Source organism: Epinephelus fuscoguttatus, linkage group LG20 (genome assembly GCF_011397635.1).
Source record: "Epinephelus fuscoguttatus linkage group LG20, E.fuscoguttatus.final_Chr_v1".
NCBI lineage: Eukaryota > Metazoa > Chordata > Actinopteri > Perciformes > Serranidae > Epinephelus > Epinephelus fuscoguttatus.
Genome location: NC_064771.1, coordinates 13,366,754 through 13,388,397, shown reverse-complemented (window position 1 = coordinate 13,388,397; position 21,644 = coordinate 13,366,754). Strand labels below are relative to the sequence as shown.

Below are 21,644 nucleotides of genomic sequence, written 5' to 3'. Positions count from 1 at the left end.
TGTGTTTCACAAAGCCTTAATCATGAAAAGGGCAAACACTGTCATTAGCTGTTTTTAGTATTCTTTAGCACTAAACATACACACACTGTAATGATACATTGCAAATTTTTCTATTCATAGAAGGTCTTATTATTCTCTTGCATCAGGATGTGAGCCAATCAACTGCTCATTCTGATTCCTGAATGAATCAACATGCTCAAGCTTTTTTGTATTGTCTGCGGACGTTTTATCAACTGACAAGAGTCGGATTTTTAAACCAGTGCAAATATGCATTTGCTGCGACCATGTATGCACGCGTCCACATGTTGCCCATGTTTGCCAAATGGCCACCCACCCTTTAAGCCAACTGGCATGAACACAAACACCCACCTTCACACACACATACTTGACCTCTGTGCCAAATTTCAGCCTCTTGGGGCAAAAACTTTCTGCCAAAGGTGGGAAAGTTTTTGTGGAACTGCAAACCAATCAACCGACATTGTGAGCTAAGGAGCTGCAACAAAAAGAATGGTCAAAATCGAATCAGCAGAGGTCCAGACATGAGAGCTGGGATGATAATGCTTATCTCCCGAGTTGATACTATCCTAATACTTGGGTGCCGATTCAATATGTATTGCAATTTTTTAAGTACTGCGATTCAATATTACAATTTATTTGCGATTTTTGTTCCCTTTTTTAACACTCCCATGGGAAAAGTTGAATAATACACTTCTAGAGACTTTACATAATGAGATATATTTCCAAAAACAACAGGTGCCAGTCAATCTCTCTGGCTGTTATTTCAGCAGCATTAGAACTCTATGGAAAAGTGGTAATTAAACTAATGTTTTTATGGTCTTATTTGTAATCATTTTATTATTTTATTCCTATGAAGCACTTTGTGACCTTGCTCTGTAAAAGGTGCTATATTAAATAAACTTTACTTACTTAATATAATGTACATTACATGTACAATACAATGGGAAAAAATACATTTGGAAGTAAACATAAACTGCTACATCTAGCTTTCCTGTTCATCAAGCTTGCAGTTTTTCCCAAACATTGATTTATTTGTGTGTGACTGCCTGAATATCAACACTGAACTTTCATTTCATTGAATTTTTATTCAAGCAGCTTAAGGTCCATGTCCATGGACTGTCTGCCATTGTCTGCTTTCTCATATCCGCTTTGTTTTTCTTGAAACAGATATGGTGCCAAACTTGGTTTTGTAGATTACTACGATATAAAAGACCAATTCTTTACACCTCCCAATTTTACTTACATTGATTCAATCGTTAAAAGACTAGTTAAAAGAACCATAAAAAGGAAACTTGCAAAACTTAAGTAAATTCTTTTTCCCCCCACCCGTACTAGATACTAAGACGTTTAGTCCTTAACATGTGTCAAGAAGCAAAAACATTTCCCACAATGCATCTCATTAGCATCTTTTATTATGTCTCCAGTGCTTCCAAACAACCAACTTCTTCCAAACCCTTCACATTCAGATTAAGTGTAGAGTTCTGTTAACATTTCAAGCTGTCATTTCAAGTCTCAAGCTGAGATGACCCTCATGACATCACAATGACATCATCGGGGATATTTTTTCTAAAGTTTGGAAAGGCCTCCCCACAGCTACAGATGAAATTATACAACTGTTTTCACAGGCTGAGTAGTACTCTTCCTGGTGAGTAACCTGAACTTCATATGCACAATTCGTGGAGTGCCCCTTTAACGTGGCCTTTATGAAGATAGAAGTGGTAAGAAATAAGTTAAGCTTCAGATTAGACCAATGCAAATTAAGTTTAAACTGCTTAAAGGCAAAATCTACGATGAGATATTTAAATAAACTTAGTGCTTTCCAAGAATTGTTCTCCAAGTTACTATCCTTCAACCTGCCTCATCTTCTTCTTCCTCAGTGGTTTCCTACATTTTCCCACAACGACTTTGCACAACCTCTCGAGAAAGGCGCCTGTACTTGTTGCTTTGGGTTACAAGAGTAGGCGGGGAGAGCAAAAGCAACACCACCAGCGAAAGAGAGAGAGAGGTTTTTCCAGTCGAGAAGAAGTCACGGTCTTTTAGTCAAAATGCAAAATCTGTTTTGGCTGCATTGCATTCTGGTCTATTGAGCCGACAGTAGGCGTAAAAAATTGGTATCTCTGCCTCTGTGGCGATGTTTTTTTTTTCCTGTGAGACTGTTGGATGTCAGTGAGTCTGGAGAGGAGCTCTCTGCTCTTTGATTCCGGGGGACTGACACAAAAAACTGACATTACAGTAATGTTACAGTGTGTGAGGGCGACTTTTAACTAAAAGCTCAGTGACTGTGATTTGCTGTTTTACATCTTTCTACGGCCTCGTGGAGCTCCGTATGTAGAGGACCGTTTTCTCTGCCTTTACAGCAGAGATTTTTTTCGCCAGCTCTCTCTGTGGCGCTGCGACCTCCTCTTAGCGAGGGCTAATAGATTGGACGAAGGCGCTTACAGGTAGCTCCACTCACCTTTCCTACCCTGGTTCTCCATCACTTTCCCTCCCTCAACCCCCTCACACACACACACACACACACACACACACACACACACACACACACACACACACACACACACACACACACAGAATCCAAGGAATCAAACTGCATCAGTGTGAGCATCTTGTGGTCCAATTAGCTCCAGGGCACCAAGCAAAACACTACCCACACTCCAGGCCAGAGCAAAACCTGCATGTGCTGAGTCACACACACCTTTAAGTGCTCATCAACTGTGTTTTATCCACAGCTTAAATCACATAGCTGATGTATACACCAGGCATTCACACAATCTGACTTTGTGTCACACTCTCCCATTTTTTCTCTCAAGCAAAATCCTTTGAGGGGAGCAGACGAGTGTGTTTAGACTGTAATGTGTGTGTACACTGGACCAACAGTGCCACCTGGTGGACCATTTGCCATGATGGAAATAATATGGAACTGAACAATCTCTTGGCACTCGAAGAAATTAGATCACTTTAACCGCACAGAAACACAACAAGGTTTGAAAATACTAATCAGCGAGTCTGATTTAATTTGCCGCAGACGACAGCTGGTGGTGAGATTTCCAGACAAAGACATGTCAGGACTTCCACAGGATTCATTACCATCACAAAACTTCTTTGGAAAACACTCTGAGATTAGATTGTCGTCCTATAAAGCCTCAAGAGAAGCTTGGTGATTCAACACTTGTGATTTGTGCTGTCATATCTTATGTAAATCATTTATCCTCAGATGTGCAAAGAAATTAAGGAGTTCCACCAAGTGAAAATTTTACTGTATCAGGCCCTACACTTAACCTGTTTTCTGTGCACTGTTTGCTGCTTGCTGAGCAGAAATGTGCAAAGTAACTGCAGTCTGCAGGTTTTATCAGAAGACAATCTAACCTCAGAGTGTAACGAACTCCAAAGCAGTCAGTGATTGTAATGATACCAACAACATAATTCTTTGCAGTTCAAGTGATTTAACAGCTTTGATTGACGTCCCGTTCAAAGGCGCTGTTCGTCTGTCAGTGCTTGCTCACATGTGCTATAAAGTGATGATTCATAACACTGAACCGGTTTGAGAACAAACCCAACTAGAAGAGCAGGAGAGAGTGAAAATAGTAAGAGTCAGACAGGAAGAAAAAGTAGCAATACTCACCCACTGTCATGGACTCTGGCAGACCAGATGTTGGCAGCACACTGGAGAGTGGAGCAGACTGCGTCGGTGGACTGGACTCCATACTGCAACACATTTCATAATTCATCTTTGTGAAGAAAGCTGAAGCTGCAGCACAAAGGCACACAGACTTGATTTGCCTGTTTAGTCTTGTGACTAAACCTGATGAATATTTTGATAGCAACTAAACTGCAGCACATCAGTCCCGCCTGAAATGACAGCAGCTTACTTAAATGTTAAAGGCGATCTGCTGCTCTCACAGTTTCCCACCGGGCCTGTTGACTCGCACTGAGCAGGAAATGCAGCTGTGTCTTCCACAGAGCTCACTGAAACAAAACAGAAGTGAAAGTGAAGGTATAGACTTACAGAGAAAGTCCCGAGAATTCATCTGATAAACATCTGACCCCTACACTGAAGCCATAAGCAGCTGGTGTCAGCAGCAAAAACATAAAAACAGGAGAGTCTTTAACAGGGAAAGAACTCTTAGAGCGCTGGTTTGGGGATCAGTGCAGCAATGTCAACTAAAGGCTGTCAAGAAATATACTAATCTGGGAACAGAGAGCATTAAATGCGCTTCTGACTTCAGTGAAGTTGCATGATCCTGAATTAAGTCTGCAGCTTTTGTTTGATGTTTTCAGGACTACGGTACCTGGCTGTGAGTCTGCAGGGTTCACAGGAATGAGGATGTCCGAGCTGCTGTGGTCAGTCATCACCTGTAGAGGGCTCCACGTGGACACACTGGACAGGCTGCCGACCACCACCCTGAAACAAGACAGTTTCAATCTCAGTCAGTTTGGCTTTTTTACAGAGCAATGACTACATTTCACTCCCAGGGTCAGCTGCACAACACATTTTGTAGTCTATTCCAGGGATTTTCAAAGTCTGACACTTTGAGTCTCCCCTCAGAAAGAAATCAAGACAACTTTGCCTCCCAATCCCGTTTTAGGGGATGTAAACAGGAAACAGTGTTACTATGGTTTCAGTGAGTTACGCTGTGGGCTACAATTTGAGCCCAGTTTTTAAGGCTTATTTTGTTTACATTTTAGCAAACTAGCATCATTAAAAGTATGCCGAATTAGCTATTAGGAGCTCCTTTGTGCAGTGTGCCCACAGATATGCACATGAGTGTCACTGAATTACTTTGTTCCAGAAGAAAACTTAAAAAGCTGATAATTTTCAGGCACTTTGTGGAGTTATAAAGAGCATTTTTTTTAGGATCTGAGCAGTTTTATGGAAATTTATTCACGCTGGACTCATGTCTGTGTGTCTGTAGCTTAAGTACATTGACTATGTGTCACAGTCACTCTGAAACTGCTGTCAACGGGCCAAATCAGTGAGGCAAAAACCACAGTAACTAACTTCTGGGAATGCACCTGTCCCTGTCACCTCACACAGCATCTTTGCCTCATATCTCTCTCTCCGCCGTGCCTTGCTGGGAAAGTCTTTCTTGTGTAATCAACAAATGTCAGGACCAAAGTAATGCTGAAAACACACCAAGCAGCAGCAAAATGCTGCCATGTATGGCCTACAAAATGCTCCAGTGGTCGCTCCGAGTTAAGCAAGCCGCAACCATTTAATTCTGCGGCAAACAGCGGCCAGAGAATACCCGCAGTCAATCAGTAAACAGCGTCCTGTGACTCCTGTGACATGTTGACCCATGTTACAAAAAATGTCTTGCCACATTAAACACATGAACACAACCCCCAGCTGTAGAAAAAATGTAATCATTACGATGAAGACACACTTTGCTGCTGCAGCGTGAGAAATTTTAAAAACTTCATAGCATTGTTTTGTCCTTTACTCTTATTTTTCAGGACTTTTGGTCCTTTTTGGGGATAATTTAACTGAACCTCAAAGTAATGCAACCCTTTTCATAATGTTGGTTGATTTTGTGCCTCTGCAGGTTGTGCATGCATCTATTGTCTGACTAAAGACACCTGGAGGAAACTAATTTTTGGATTCTACTAATCACCTCCAGCAGCCTGTAATTTGAAAACTCAACAGATAAAACAGGGGGAAACCCCCAAAATTAGGTGCAAATAATTGTCAAACCATGCTGGAAAAAATGTGGAGCAATAAATGAAGATCATTCCTGTGCAGCTTTGTCCTGACATTGTACATTTTGGGGAAATGTTACAAACTTATTATCAAAATTCTGAGCAATGACATACCCAGTGTATCCATGTCACAGGAACAAACAGGTTTTGAGGAGACAGGGCAATGCAGATCTTTTCATGTTTACTTTTTTATGTATGTGGGATCTTTCCATAAATGAAAAGCAATAAAAAAAAGTTTATCAGTAGCAGAATAAAAACAGTGTGAAATGAAATATGAGCACTTTTTAATTAACCGTATTTTTTATGGTCTCCTATTTAATGTCACCTGCACTTAATGAACAGCCTCCCAGGGTACTTTGCCCCGAGCCCATATTGACTTTTGTAAAATAAATCAAAAATGGCAAATATTTCTCTTCCTACTTTTTATAACCTGACATTCAACTGAAGTCATCTGACTCACTGATCAGCGCTGCCCCTCTCCTCCTCCTGGGTTTGTGCTCTGGGTTTGTACATCTCCTCCTCTTCTTCCTCCTCCTCGTTGTCTATACTCTTACTGTCAGGCAGAGGAGGTGTAGTAGTTGGTGGAGTGCGAGAAGGATGGGGGGACCCCACCCAGCTGACTATGCCCGGCTCAGCCAGGCCATTCTGGGCAGGCGACTCGGAGAAGGCCGGCTCCAAAGGATCTACGCCTTCCTCTACACTGCTCTGAGCAGGAGCAGTGTGGCTCTTCCTCATTGCGCCTATCTTCTGGGAGTCGTCCTCTCCCTCCTCCTCATCCTCCGCACCTCCGTCCAAATCGTCATCAAAGGAAATGATGTTGGTGATTTTCTTTTTCCTCCGGCGCTCTTTCCTCAGTCCTGAGTCTGAGGAGGAGAGATGAAAAAGAAGTGAACAAAACCTCAATTTCAACCTTGTACAAAGTGAAAATGAAGTCAGTGCATTTCACCTGTCTAGACTAGCTGCCTCCAAATGTTCATCCAGCAAAGTTTAGTACTGGTGACATCAGCATCTTAAGTTTATTTCAATTAAGCCTTTAAAAGTGCATGTCTAATAAGACTATCTGTGGTTCAACTCTCTTCTTTTTCAGAGCCAAAAAGCCTGGCTGTGCATTAGCGAGTCTTCAGCCAGTGAATAATCTGAATGGGTTCCCACTTTGAGGAGCTTGCACTCCAGCTTAGAATTTCATTTACATTCACTCCAGTGAAAAGTTTTAGCACCACACAGTTAAAATTTAAAAGCTTGTTCATCCCACTGAGCAGAGGGAGAGAAAACGGTGTAAGTTCCCTGATGGGTTGGACCGGGCCAGACAGCTAAATGAGGTCAAACAAGGAACTGACATTCTAGGGGTTTACTCATTTCACGGGGGATTTCATCACCGCCGCAGCACTTTGCTGCAGACGTCTTGTGTTGCATCCACTAGATTTGTTCTACCAGTGCATTCATTACACATGCTCCGACTGAACCTTATGTTGTTTTACTGTTTGTGCTGCTTCTGTGATCATTTCTGTGACGTAAACACTTTTTTCTATTTCTAGGACTAAATATGCTGTAATACTGAAATATATTATGTGTCCATCAAGGGGTGGACAAAATAACAGAAACACCTTACACTGAACAATACACTGAAATAGTCGGCGTCAGCAAAGTTCTGAGGAAATGTTTGATTTTTGCTGCTGGTCAGGGGCATAAATATAGGCTGCGCAGGCAGTGCAGTTGCACTGGGGCCCGCGGGATGAGGGGGCCCATAGAGAGAGCAGAGAGTGGGCTCTTGTAAGTGATTTAGATGGCCACCTTGGAAATACATCTGTGTTCAAAAAGGAACTCAAACTAAATTAAAAAAATTGTGCCATTTGTTATATATATATATAGCTGTAAAAACTATACATAAACTATTAAAAAAACTTTCAATTAAATGAATATTATCTTATTTTCTTTGGTATTTTTGCCATAAACAAATGAGCTATGACGATTGTTAAGTATGTTGTCCAATGTCAAGACCCTCTTTCATCATGCAATGAAATGCTACTATATACGGTAGCTAGTTTAGGCACAAAATCTGTCAAGACTGACAGATCTGTCTGCTGAGCACATCAACAAGCATAGCAAAGCATAAAAGCAGGAATATGAAAAGACAAGAGAGGAAAAAAACAGGAAGAGAAAGCAGTAAGTAACTCAATCAAACACAATGTTGGTATGTCTAATGGTGTATGTGGGTGGGTGGGTGGTGTGGGTGTGTGTTTTTGCTTCAAGACTAGTAACTATTGTGCACTTTGGCCTATCATTATAGCGTTCACTGGGGCCTGTCGTAACTTCCTTATGCCAGTGCAGCTGGTGTATAAATTTCAAAAACTGCTAAATTATGTAATCTGTGAGAGAAAAAAGGTAAAAAATGATGCTACTTGGTAGTTCTTGCATGGCTATTGTATTATGAATTATTTTGTGTGTGTGTGTGTGTGTGTGTGTGTGTGTGTGTGTGTGTGTGTGTTGCAGCAAAACAAACAAGTCTATACTAAAGACTGCTGTTTCCTACCAGCAGAGCTGCTACGTGGCAGGACAGGTAGCGGGTCTGAGGCTCCGTCCACTCTAGGAGTAAACCCGGGCACCACAGCCGTGGCAGTGCTGATCTCTCGCAGCAGGCTGCTGACCCCCTGAGTCGACTCTTTCCACAGGCTGCCGATTCCCTGCGTTGATTCCTTAAGGAGGTGGGACATAGAGGAGCCTCCTCTTTGCATCACCCCGCCGTTCAGGTCAGTGTTGTCGATGTTGATGGCAAACAGGATGGAGTTCAGACCTGAACGACGCAGCAGAAAGAGAGAGGCAATATGCAATGTATTACAGATCAGTCTAGTTAAATCATATAAAGCTTTTGAACTTCTGCAGAGTGCTCTGTAAGCTGTTCTGGGAGCACACAGTTAGACTGGGCAACCTAAGATGAACTCAGGCTATCTGCTTGTGTATGAACAGAGGAAAAGCTCTGGCATGAGATCAGTGGTCTATATTCTTAATATTTTAGAGTTTGTCCTCATCTGAGTTGCACTCATCAATAGTTCAACAGTAAGAGCACAGCCATTAACACTAATAGGGTTAGGACTTTAAGTCCCACCATATCTAGTCATACTAAACAAGTAAAGTGCAAAGTCAGTGAATTTACTGCTTTTGCAGCAGCTCCGTTTGTGTGAAGCATGTTTAAATTTCCATGAGACTGAAAGTGAGGCTGTAATGCTTATTACACACCACAAGATTCAATTTCTGTATGGATAAAACATGGGGACACGACCCTATGTACACTGGCCAGACATGAATCCATTAAAAGGTCTAGTGTGTAGGACTAAGTGGCATCTAGCGGTGAGGTTGCAGAACTGAAGCATGTAGGAGAACTATAGTGGTTGACACAAAAAATGCGAGTGGCCCTACCTAGAGCCAGTGTTTGATTTGTCTGTTCTGGGCTACGGTAGAAACAACATGGCAGACTTCATAGGAGAGAAAATGGCTCATTCTAATGTAGTGAAAACACAGACTTTTATTTTAAGATGATTATAATATAATAAAGACATAGTTATAAATATTATATACCATTTCTGCCATGGATTCCCTTTAAACCTTCACACTGGGCCTTTTAAACTTACTGCTAAAATGCATGCTAAGTGCTAACAAATTAACTGCAACATTTTATGCCAACTGAATGCATTTCAGTATGCTAAAATTACCATGATATCATGCTATGTTTATGCTACAGTTACACTACACTAACATTAGAACACAACACTAACTGCTAACCGTATTAGCATGCTATGTTAGCATAACATGCAAAGTTAGCATGTTAAAAGGTGTTCACTTCTCTTCGGGTGGCATTTCAAATTACAATAATGCTAACATTTAGCTACAGCACTAGCATGTCCCTGCTACAGTCTGGTTTATCCATAATAGAGTGCTGCAGGGCTGACATTTTCTTGCAGGCTGAAGCCAAAGTTAGCATTGCCCTGGTTCCCTCGTCAAAAAGACAATGTGATTTTTCCACTGGATTTTTGTATTATTGCAGAAAATAAGCTCTGTAGCAAACACAAGTTTATCATCCTTGCATACTTGTTTTGTTCAGCAAGATAATCTTTATAAATGAACAACACTTATGGAATTTTTGAAGCACAAATGCAATTGCCAGAAGTAAAACACTAATGTTAGGCATTATACAAACTACTTCAGCTGCATGACTCAATGTCGCTACCACACCTGTAAAGCCGTGTTTAGCATGATAACATAGTCCTCTGTAGTCTCATTTAGCCACGTGTTAGCAATAGCCTTTTTTAAGGCACCTAAAAACTTTATAATTCACAAGTGGGGTATTTACTGACATATTTTATGTTGTAGAACAAAACGTGAAAGTCTCTTCAGCTTGTGGTAACCACAGGCCTTATTCCAGGCATTAAACCAAAAATCCATTTAAAAAAAAAACAAAAAAAACACTGACCTCAAGACAAGAGAACCGGGAATGCTAAAATGCCAACTCATTTCCGGGTTTAGGACTCATTCTAGTAGCACTATATTGCCTGCAACATTAAAACAAAAACTCACCTGCAGCCATGGTGGGGAGCATACTTGCTCTCTCTTCATCAAGAATAAAAGCCCACTCTTCATAGTAAGTTCTAGAAGACAGAGAAGAGGTGAAGTAATATCTCTTATCAAGACAAAGAGAAGAAAGCCCTGCATACCTGAGCAGATGTAAGAGCATAACTGTGGAGGTGAATGGGTTCTGGAGTTTCAGTGTAATGTATGAAAAGAGCATGCATGCAAGATCACAGTGATATGCATACATTTAATTAGCTTTGTTTTATGAAACTGGAAATGTTTTTGAAAGTGTTGTGAAAGTAAAAAAGAAATCATACAGAAGCCACACACGCACACACATACAATGTACTTACCCCAGGCGTGGGCGGTCAGCCAGCAGTGTGTGCAGGTAGCGCTCCAGTGAGTGCTCGTTGAGAGCGCAGCGCAGCCAGGCACGACCTCGGCCCAGCTCTGAGGAGATGTGACGTAGAGAGTAGAACCGCTGGAGCTCATGGCGGTTCAGATGTTCCTTCACGTAGAACCAGAAAGTCAGCTCTGGTGGGGGGATAAAAAGAGCAAGGAAGAAGAGAAAGAGAGGAAGTAGAAAAGAGACAAAGAAGGAGAGAATCAGTTCTACCTCATTTGTGGAAAAACAACTGTTCTTGAGTTACACAGGAGGTTCAGCAGGTCAGCGAAGCAGTGGCAAAAACAGCTCAAGAGTCTTGAGAGTCAGCACATTGTCTCATTAACAAATATCCACACCTTCTTTCAGACAGCACCAACCTCACCTCCCAACTGTCACCTCTCCACAACACAAACAATTTTATTCTTTTCTTTAACACATAACACAGATAAAAGACAAAAAACTTATGTGGGTCTATTTCAATGTAAAGTTTTCTGAGGTGTGGTAATTAATAGGAATGAGTGTAATGCATACGATTAGCATATAACCTCAGAACAATGTGTTAAAATTATGGCTGCTATTTCTGGCTTTGTCAGAGGGCTTGACTTCATTAGGGAGCTCCAAATCCATGAGTTCAGCCACAATCCTTTCTGCTAATTGACTGTGAAATACAGGAAAACGTCAGAAATGCTAATGGTTATGACGTGGTAGCCATTACAGAAGTCATGCATTTTCCCTCCATCTGGAATTAATAGCCATGAGGTTACTAAATAGGACACAGTAGAAACAATTTAGTATAATGTGAAACTAATGTCTGTAATATCTTTATAAGCTCTGATGGCTGCAAATAAAACTGAATCTTTAAGCTTCTCATACTGTTCATTTGCTCATGTAGATACAGCAGAGACTCCCAGTCAGGGGCACTTTACCCCTAGGGGTACTTCTGCAGCTCATAATTTGATAAAAATAGAAATTACAGTTCGATTTATGTGTCCATATATTGAATGAACTACAACACCTACAGCACAAGTGGCAACTCAGTGTATGAAAAATAGTCAGCAAGCAGAGAAGCAATAAAAAACAGTTAGCTGAATAAATTATAAACTATATAAATATATGATATAATATAAAAATAAAAAGTAATGTTAGCAGATGAATGGCTGCAAAAAGAAGTAATGGAAAATTTACATTAATACCTAAAAGCAATATAGTTAACAAAATGTAATGGAGAAATAGACTAAAAAATAGTAGTTAGCTTGAAGTAATGGATAAATGGTTAAAATAGTTGGCTAAAGCGAATGGATAAATGGTTGAAATACATAGATAAAAGTAATGGATAAATGGTTAAAATGATTTGCTAAAACTAATGGATAAATGGTTAGTTAGCTAAAACAAATTGATAAATGGTTAAAATACTTAGCTAAAACAAATGGATAAATGGTTAGCTAAAACCAATGGTTAAATGTTCGAAATAGTTAGCTAAATGGACAATCGTTACAATAGTTAGCTAAAGTGAATGATTAGTGGTTGAAATACTTAAAGTAATGGATAAATGGTTAAAATAGTTAGCTAACACTAATGACGAAATTATTGAAATAGTTAGCTAAATGGATAATGGTAAAAATACTTAGCTAAAACAAATGGATACACGGTTACAATAGTTACATAGCTACATAGATAAATGGTTAAAATAGTTGGCTAAAGCGGATGGATAAATGGTTGAAATACATAAATAAAAGTATGGATAAATGGTTAAAGTAGTTAGCTAAAACTAATGACTAAATTATTGAAATAGCTAAATGGATAAATGGTTAAAATAATTAGCTATAACTTACGGGTAAACAATTGAAATAGTTAGCTAAAGGTAATGGATAAACAATTGAAATAGTTAGCTAAAAGTAATGGGTTAATGGTTGAAATAGCTCAATGGATAAATGGTCAAAGTTCTTAGCTAAAACTAATGGATAAATGGTTGAAATAGTCAGCTACATGGGTAAATGGTTAAAATAGTTAGCTAAAACTAACGAATTAATTGTTAGTTAGCTAAAAGTGATGGATAAATGGTTGAAATAGGATAATGAATATGCGGTTGACATTACTACAAGAAATACATTGTTGAAATAGCTAAAAGTGGCACTATTGAAAGAGGCACTGGCTGATAGATAAATGGTTGAAATTTTGCAAAAAGTAACAGAAAAATTGCTAACATAGTTAGTATAATGACTAAATGGTTGGACTAGCGAAAAGTAGACTCACAATTCAGCCTTAAGACGCTTTGCTTAACTAAAGACTGATGACTTTCTCCCTGATTTTGTGTTTAGATGGGCGGATACAATTTCAGAGTTTAAAAAAACTCCCTATGTTGCAGAACCAATAGTAAATCTGCAGGGCGGTCCTGCGGCGGCTCGCTGAACTCTTGTGCTTGTAAACATAGTCCCACTAGAAACATGTGTAGCGGTACAAAATGGCTCCACCGTGCTCGCAGAAAATGCCGTCAAAGTTAGTGGGTGTTTGTCGCGTTTGCGGCGACACAGTCTCACCAACTAAAAGAAACAAACATAATCTTTTACAAGGCCATGACTCATCCGTCCGGCCGGACTATAGAGGGAATCGCCTTGTTGTTTACAAATACTTCCGGGTAGAAAACCAGCAGAGCTTTAAGCTATACATATATAGCCTATATATCACATTTTTCACATCACTGTATCACCGTTTGGACTAATCCGATGTTTGTAAAGTCTATAAACACAATGATTGAACAAACATTACTATTTCTGTGTGCACGTTTAGCTGGGCTAACCGTTAGCCGTTAGCCATTAGCAGTGTCTGTAATAGGTAATAACTCATTAAACGGTCCATTAAAAAATATCTTTTCCAGCGGATATCTTAGTTACAACATGATTGAGCTAGCAAAGCAGTTTTGTGTTGCTATGTGTGGTATTTATTCAGTTTTGGGAAATCACGATGTCTAGAAAGCATCAGTGGCTGCAGCTGACAGGGACAGCTAACACGGATGAGCACACGTTTGATAAAACGGAGTTAAATCTCTCGGCATCCATTTTCAAGCTCTCTGTGTGTTTGTTTCCTTGCGGACGAGAAAAGGAGGAGCGCACATTTCCGAGAAGGCGTGTCCTTTCCAAAAATGCAAGAGGCGTTGCTTTGTTGCCGGCCGTTTTCGCCGGTGTGTTAAACACACTTTAGAAAGGAGTGTCCCCAGACTATCAGAAGGCGGAGATCTCTGATTGTCTGGTGGCGAGACTAAGCGAAAGTAATTAATAAATGGTTGAAATAGTTAGCAAAAGGTAATGAATAAATAGATTCATAATTAAAACGTGCAGTTTCTGCCACACCATGTGGTAAAATTACAAATGCAAACTTAACCAAACCAACCTAAACATTGACAGTTCAACTGTATGGAAATTTCATCGTAACCTCCACTATTATATAAACTTTGATATCATCAGTAGTTAAATAATATCCAGTTCAAAATTAATTTAAATTCACAGATTTGTAACATGATGGGTGATGTCAGTGCAGGGGTACTCAATTCATCTCGACAAATAAGGTTGGGAACAACTGCATTAGAGCGCTAATCTCAGCAGCAACAAATAAAAATAAGAAACTTGTGGGATAAAGACAGCTAAAGACTCCTTTCTTGCAAAACATTTCAATTAAATGTCAAAAAAGAAGCCTGAAAATAAGAAGAGGGAAAAAGGAGGTTACCTATTTGTGCAACTGTATCACATACTGTATATTATCTATCTGCATATTCCAACTATTCATAACAGCTATATTAATTATAGCTGTTATGAATAGTTGGAATATGCAGATAGATAATATACAGTATGCATAACAGCTATAATTAATATAGCTGTTATGAATAGTTGGAATATGCAGATAGATAATATACAGAACAGCTATATTATCTATCTGCATATTCCAACTATTCATAACAGCTATATTAATTATATTATATTGAATGAAATATTCAGCCAAGTTGTCTTTTTATGGCTGCACCATTACATCAATATCCCAGATGTCTTCTGCATTTACCAGCTCTCATTTCATCTCCCCATGGTTCAGCATGCCATAGGCTGTTTGGCATCTCTAGGATGTCGACTGGAATTTAAAACAAACGTCTGTGTGTCTGAATAATGCTCGAGCACACAACATGCATTTATAATGGCAACATGTACTTTTTATGAGTGACATGCCGCAGCAGGTGTGCCGCCCACCACAGAGAGACACAAAGACACAGAGGTTTAAAGACAGACAGGTGAGCACAACTGGGAGAGTGACACAGGGAGGCAGAGACCTTCCTGTGCATGTAATTTTGAACTGTAGCCTGTCTGTAGTCTAACCATCTGGTCTCACAGCCAGGTTGTGTGTCTGTGTGTATGTGTGTGCATGTGGTTATCCTACAGCTCTGAGCTTTCTGGTGACACACCTGTGTCCTCCAATCCTCCATGACTTTTAAAATAACAAGCCAAGCTCCCCTGTAGCAAGGTTAGCATTCCCAGCTCTGCTTTTTCCAAGGTAAAGGCTGGAGGCTAAAGTCAAGTTGCTGCCTTGATTTTTGACTCTAGACCCGAGTTTAGCAGACCATGCAGCCAGTTAAGCACCGTACCTGCTTCAGTTTTGGAGCTGAAGCCTGCAGCCTGCTTGAGAGCGGCAGCGGTGAGAGCCAGACCTCGGCTCTTCCTCAGACCATGTTGCAGCACTGCTTCAAACTGGGCACACAGACAGATCACCCTGCAGAGACCAAGACAAGATACTTAGTGGAGTATGTGAACCCCTTAAATGTTTATATGCCACTTAAATTTATGGGCACACTTTAAAACCTGATAGAAGTATAATTATTTAGAGTTTCGGATAAAAGATGAACCACTAGGTTCCAAACAGTCCACGATCATGTTTTCTGAATATGAATATATGCTTCATCATACGATTATTTATAATTCCACTGAAGAACCCTTTATCAACAAGACAGTAAATGGTAACTTGTGTCTAAAAACTGTAGCTACAATCCTTAAAAAAAAGACCTGAGCAGCACAGGATATGAAATTTTGATGAAATATTGACAGCATAAAGCTCTAATGAAACAAGATTGATACATAATTTTTCATACATACCCCATTTTTCCTTTTTGTCATAAACACATTCTTATTGCTTATATTTTAAGGAAAATATTGTAAAGCTCTCAACCCCCGAAAAATAAGGTCATTTATTACATAGTAGAGGAAAGACATCGATCCTCAAGCTGGGCATATCGCCAGCTCACTGTACAGAGGAGGCAGAAGGTTAAGATACCAGAGCTTAAAGCACCACCCCATCAAGTCCCCTGGAACTACGCACACGAATCAAACAGCCTCCTGGGTGCTAAATAAACACAGATATATAACTTAAGAATTTCCTGGTAACAGGCAGCTTCTCTTACCTGCTGTCTGAGTCCGTGGCAATCTCCTTTCTTCCTCCAAAGCGGATTTGGCACTGGAAAGATATGAAGGGAATGATAATAGCCGCCTATGAAATATCTCTTTCTCCAATGTTTGCCTGCCAGGTTCAAACTTTACTCCAGTGCACACTGCACAGTGAGCACATTTCTAAGACTTCAAGGGGCCTAAATCGCTCAAGTAGCCACAGAATAAACACAGTCTCTTTATAAACAGTACTGATGTATGTGACCTAGCAGCCTATCATTTGGCTAATAGCTGGTAAGTTAGGAGCAAAGCCTGCATTGACACATCATGAGAAGCCTCTATTTGGAAGCTTATGGCTCTGTTACTTCAGGCTCTTTTTAATCTTTAGGGTTAAAAATGTCTCTGATGCACGCACTGATCTCAGTTTTCATTTCCTGTTAAAACCTTAACTGAGTGTACATCAGTGTTTCTCTAAAGCCTTTGAGAAGAACTGGGAACTTAAACCACTCGTCGCTGTCCGAGGTGACATGACTGTGTTACCTACGGCAATCAAACTTATTCTTCTTATGTGGAAGTCAGACTGTGCACCAAAATATGATGTGTGGATAACAGATTTGATGAATGTATTGTACTTAGAAAGGTTACGGTTCTCTAATAAGAATAAGACTCAAATATTCGTCAGAACCTGAAGCCCCGTACTCGAGTACCTCAAGAGTAGTGGATTGTAATGGACTGACAAGTATACCCAACAGTACACCCTCTACCCACTCTGTGTGTATGTATTATGTTTGTTTGTTGCTTTGTATTTGTGAGGATATCCCTGACTGAGTGGCTCAAGTTTTCTTTTTTTTTTTTTAAATGTTCATATCATACATAGTACAGGCCAGCCACACTTCTGTACACATAGTCCCTACTTTCTGTTTGTTTCCCTCTATGTATGGACATCCTGTCAAACCACATCAGTAAATGATATGTTCCCTTGCACAATAGCAAAACAAAAAAAAAGAAACATCAATAGGGATAGGAATCCGAGAACTGGTTACACATTGTCCAATTCATTAGATTGTATGCCTCGGAGCTTATCAATTCCTTATATCAATGCCAACATGTTTTTCGGACAGTTCCGAACTGCAAAACGATGACATTATACTCATGCGTCTATGCTGCTTGAAACTGGCAACAATAAGGAGTCAAGGCCAAGAGAAAGAAACAGTTCAAAGCATGGACAAATGCTGCTTGTAATGTCTGTAATATGTCAGATTTCAAGTATCATCATTCTACGCAACATGGGCTGAATGGCATGTATTTGGCACTCTAGTGCTTCCCAACCGAGCAGCACGTCCATTACCGTGGGTAAATATCCTCTGTTTTAATCTCGTCAAACGGCTACACTGTGTCCAGACACAGAGATTATAAAACAGCTGTGTTGATGTTGAAAACCTGTGTAGGCCTACTTTATTTCCACACAAAAAAATTGATCAAGAATCAACAAGGTAACTGATAAACAACAGGACCAGAACAAAATCTTATCAATTCCTTTCCCTATTCACAGACTTTTTGAAACCACTGAAATTCTACTTGTTGGTGTCTGTCCAAACCTGAGTGGGCTGAAATTTCTCAAAATTTCCTCGGGCATGAATCTCACCAGTTGTTTTTTTTTGTTTTTTTTTTAAATTGCTGACCTTATAGCCTGTGTAATGCACGTATAATGTATGGACTGTGTTGCCACAAACGTCTGTTACCACATTTAAAAGATCACAGTTGACTTTGGCATGTAATAAGCGTTTTCAGTTTATTTATTCATTGTTCACGAGGAAGTTTGGGTTCTTAATCGTGATCTGGCCCAGATCTGCTGCCATGGGTCAAGCTCAGGTCAGGATTGAACAGGAACTACGTGGAGTTTAGTAAGGTCAAGCCTGATTATTTGGGCATAGTACTTCTTCACACAACATTTGCACTCAATTCATCAAAAGATCAACTTGTAAAAGTTATATATAACACTCAGTTTTACTTCCTCGAATTGTACACGGTAGATAAAGGAACTAGAAGGTATTCTGAAACCACAAACCAGTATTAAATAATTTCCTTGTTCCAGTATAAAGATTATTCCCAACATTACAAGCTTCTGAGGTGAGCTGATTTCTTGACCATGCAAAGGCCCTAGCAGATTTTTCAATAAAGTTTGGTACTATGTTGTCTCCCATGTTACAGACTGTGAAGACATGGGGTGACTCACCTGTTTGACAGCATCCAGCAGCCTCTCCAGGAGGTTCTGTCTCTTTGTATCACTCTGCTGAGTGCCTGCAGATGGAAACAGACAAACACAGGAAATGACCCAAATTTGGTTTGTTGGTGGATTAAGAAAATCAATTACCCGGTCGTTGCTTGTTCCTGTATTAATTATGCATGCCAGAGAGGAGAGGGAGGAAATGAACTGCTGAAGAAAGCCGTGGCTATCACAGACTGATTATGAACATAGTGTGTTTATAAGGGAGAAACCTTTTTTTGTGAATCACTACAGCATGAAAAATCTCACCTGTATTACAATCCAGCACATAAACAAACACACAGACTGAGTCCCTGATAAATAAACCAATAAATAAATACATTTGGCTGCTTAGGTATGTTGTATGTACCTCTCTGTTTTTGTTATAGTATGTCTATAGTGACCTTCTATGATGAGTCTGTTACAAAGTTACAATAACATTACGTTAAACAATGTACAGAAAAACAATCTGAAACAATTTTGGTAAAATAATTGGGGTTCCAGCTTCTTCACTGGGAAGATCTGCTGTTTTTCTCTTTTTGATATTATTATAAATAGCATAGACTGTGGGTCAGACATCTGAAGGCATCACTTAAAGCAACACTTACCTTCCTGGAAATTGTACGCTTTTCTTTGTTTAGGTTAAAATGCTATTAATAAGCTGATGGCACGATAAAATGTAAGTGAATTCCATCAGAGATAAAAACTCTTAATTATACCATTCTCATATGGTTCTAAGAAAACTCCGGCCAATCATTGCATTCGGACCGAATACAATGATTGGCCAAGCGTCCTGTCTGTCTTCCCCACGTGGAGGCCTCTGACGGACGTAACCGCTTGCATTAACATCTTCCCCCCTCTAATATAACATAAGCTATAATGTTATATATGACAACACAGCATCCAGTTGCTAACAGTTAGCCTACTGTTGCCTAACGTTGCCTGAGCCTCTGTATTATCTTCCTTGTTTGTTGCCAGTCACCAGTACTATCTAACGTTAGCGTTTACATTATATTATAAAACTCATCAGTCATCACTGACCCCGGAGAAGTTTCAAAACTTGGGGGTTGTGTTTGACAGTGTAGGCCATTATATGACAACACAGCATCCAGTTGCTAATAGCTAACGTTAGCCTACTGTAGCATAGCCTCTGAAACATTAACGTTATCTTCCTTGTGCGTTTCCACTTACTAGTAACATTAACGCTACTATCTAACGTTAGCACTGTAACCTTATTCTGAAACTCATCAGTCATCACTGACTCTGGTTGAGTTTTAAAACTCCGGGATTGCATTTGTAACGTTACACTCGCCCTCCTCTTACGTGCATCTAACGTTACCTTGCCAACCCCTACGTCTATCACAGACATAATGAGGACGTAAAGGAGGAGGGGAGGAGTAGGTCTTTGGAGGGAGGCGGGAGTTGTGGATGTTTTTTCTAAGTGCTGTGTGAAATGCAAGAAAGGTAAGAGTAGCTTTAAGCCTCTGAGGGCACAGTGATGGACATGCTTCACCATTTGCTGACATTTTATTGACATGACAAATGATTAATTCATCATGTTAGCAAGGGCAGATTGTGAGAAACACAGATCTGGGCACAGATATGCAAAAGGACCCACCACCTCTCCTACATAGGTGCAATAAACACAGATTTTGTGTTGGGTTTTTTTGTTGTTGTTTTGCTTCTCTATGTAGTCCTGAAGCATATTTTGTAGTTTTTTGTGTCTCTTTGAAGTAATTTTGTGGGTTTCTTGGGTCATTTTGTGTCTTTTTTTGCCCCTTTCAGTAGATATTTTGTGCCTCTTTGCAGTTCCTTTGCATCTTTTTGTGTTCATTTTGAGTCTTTCCTTGATTGGTACATGTCTATTTCACTGACATTTTGCAGGTGAAGGCCAAGGGGGGCCCCTGACACTTTGGGCCACTGGATCTGTGCCTGGTAGGCTCATTCAGTAATCCATTCATATTAGCAACTGCAGTGACACAATCTGGTATTTTAATGTTTACTGTTAAGGATTTCTCTGATTATATTGTTATATATTTTTGTAGATGTAAAAACAGGAGTTTTTTAGTTCTCTGACAATCTTGTACAAGCTGTCAACCCAGCCATGTGCTTTGCTGAAGGGCATCTAAACAGCTGTAGACGGGTGGAAGCAGGAGCAGTCACTTTACTCCACCCATATGTTTACATGAGCTTGTCCTAAGTACAATTGTGTAAACTCAAGGCTGCTTACACCCTCACCATGACTGCTTCTCATGTTAACTTGGCAAACTCTCATGTGTTTTCCAGTTTGCAGTTGACTGCTGTTGAAATGCTTTCATTTTCTCTTTGATCCACTAACTCACTAATGTTTGACAGACCATAATGGCCATTTGCTGGATAATAACATTAGGGAAGTGGCTGCAGTGCAGTTAACATGTCAGCAGAAATCCCCAACTTACTGTCTGGACACAGAGAGCACTAACAAGTGACTGAGCCTCCTCTTGCATGCATCATTAGACATGTTGTGTTTCTGTGGGAGAGTGATGACACAACAAAACTCACCGTTCATTCTGACAGACAAACTCCGGTAGCAGTGACATCCAAGCTAAAACTGTTTTCCACCGGTGCGATAGCTTTCAGAGCGGAGGCTAGCGATGCACCGGGCCCATGCTGCCTCTGTGGCCGAGCTGGACCCACCCAACCGCGGCGTGAGGACTGATGCTCACACGGTGAACAGAGAGGCCTGCCGGGGAGCCGCTGGGGCTGTGAGTCTACCACAGTGGGACATGGAGGAGTTGTACGGAGCCTGACACGCAGATAAACTCAACTGAGCACGAGCCGGAGTTTATTTTCACAGCCGTGAAGTCATACGTGTAAAATGTGGAGGTCCGTTGTGAGGAGGACTGAAGTGTTTTCAGTTTGGAGCCTGTGGCACTGCGAAAAGGGAAACCGAGTACTGACTGAGCGGTGTCAAGGTCACATGACAAAACACACAGCTATCATATGATAGGAAAGGCCTTGTGGGAGTTGTAGTCTTTTTTGTAAACGTGTTGTGGAACTACAAAACTAAAATAGCCTCTCATCTTTTTGAGACCTCAGCAAATTGGCTTTATTTCTTAAAAAAAAAAACATTGGAAGAAGGCAATGAGAAACGAAATACGAAATGACCCAAAAAAAAGAAAGAATTAAGCAAGAAAATAGTAGAAAGAAAAACAAGAAAATTTAGGTAAAGAATAAATACAAAATAAAAAAATAAATATAATAAATAAGTCAAATAAATACAATAAATAAAATAAAAATAAATAATAAATAAAATAAA

The 21,644-nt window shown here is 40.0% G+C and overlaps 1 protein-coding gene across 1 annotated transcript in view; it reads right to left on the bottom strand.

The window, feature by feature from the left end:
* Positions 1-21,294, bottom strand: part of snx29 (sorting nexin 29) — a 195,763-nt gene extending 174,469 nt beyond the window's left edge. The window contains exons 1-11 of the mRNA XM_049563223.1: positions 20,888-21,294; positions 18,317-18,381; positions 16,098-16,150; positions 15,288-15,412; positions 10,632-10,812; positions 10,285-10,355; positions 8,246-8,506; positions 6,176-6,578; positions 4,308-4,420; positions 3,888-3,984; positions 3,641-3,723 (exon numbers count right to left, since the gene is read on the bottom strand). Of these exons, the coding sequence (XP_049419180.1) occupies positions 3,641-3,723; positions 3,888-3,984; positions 4,308-4,420; positions 6,176-6,578; positions 8,246-8,506; positions 10,285-10,355; positions 10,632-10,812; positions 15,288-15,412; positions 16,098-16,150; positions 18,317-18,381; positions 20,888-20,894 (1,459 nt within the window). The 5' untranslated portion in view covers positions 20,895-21,294. The remainder of the gene's footprint in view (positions 1-3,640; positions 3,724-3,887; positions 3,985-4,307; positions 4,421-6,175; positions 6,579-8,245; positions 8,507-10,284; positions 10,356-10,631; positions 10,813-15,287; positions 15,413-16,097; positions 16,151-18,316; positions 18,382-20,887) is intronic.
* Positions 21,295-21,644: the final 350 nt, after the last annotated feature.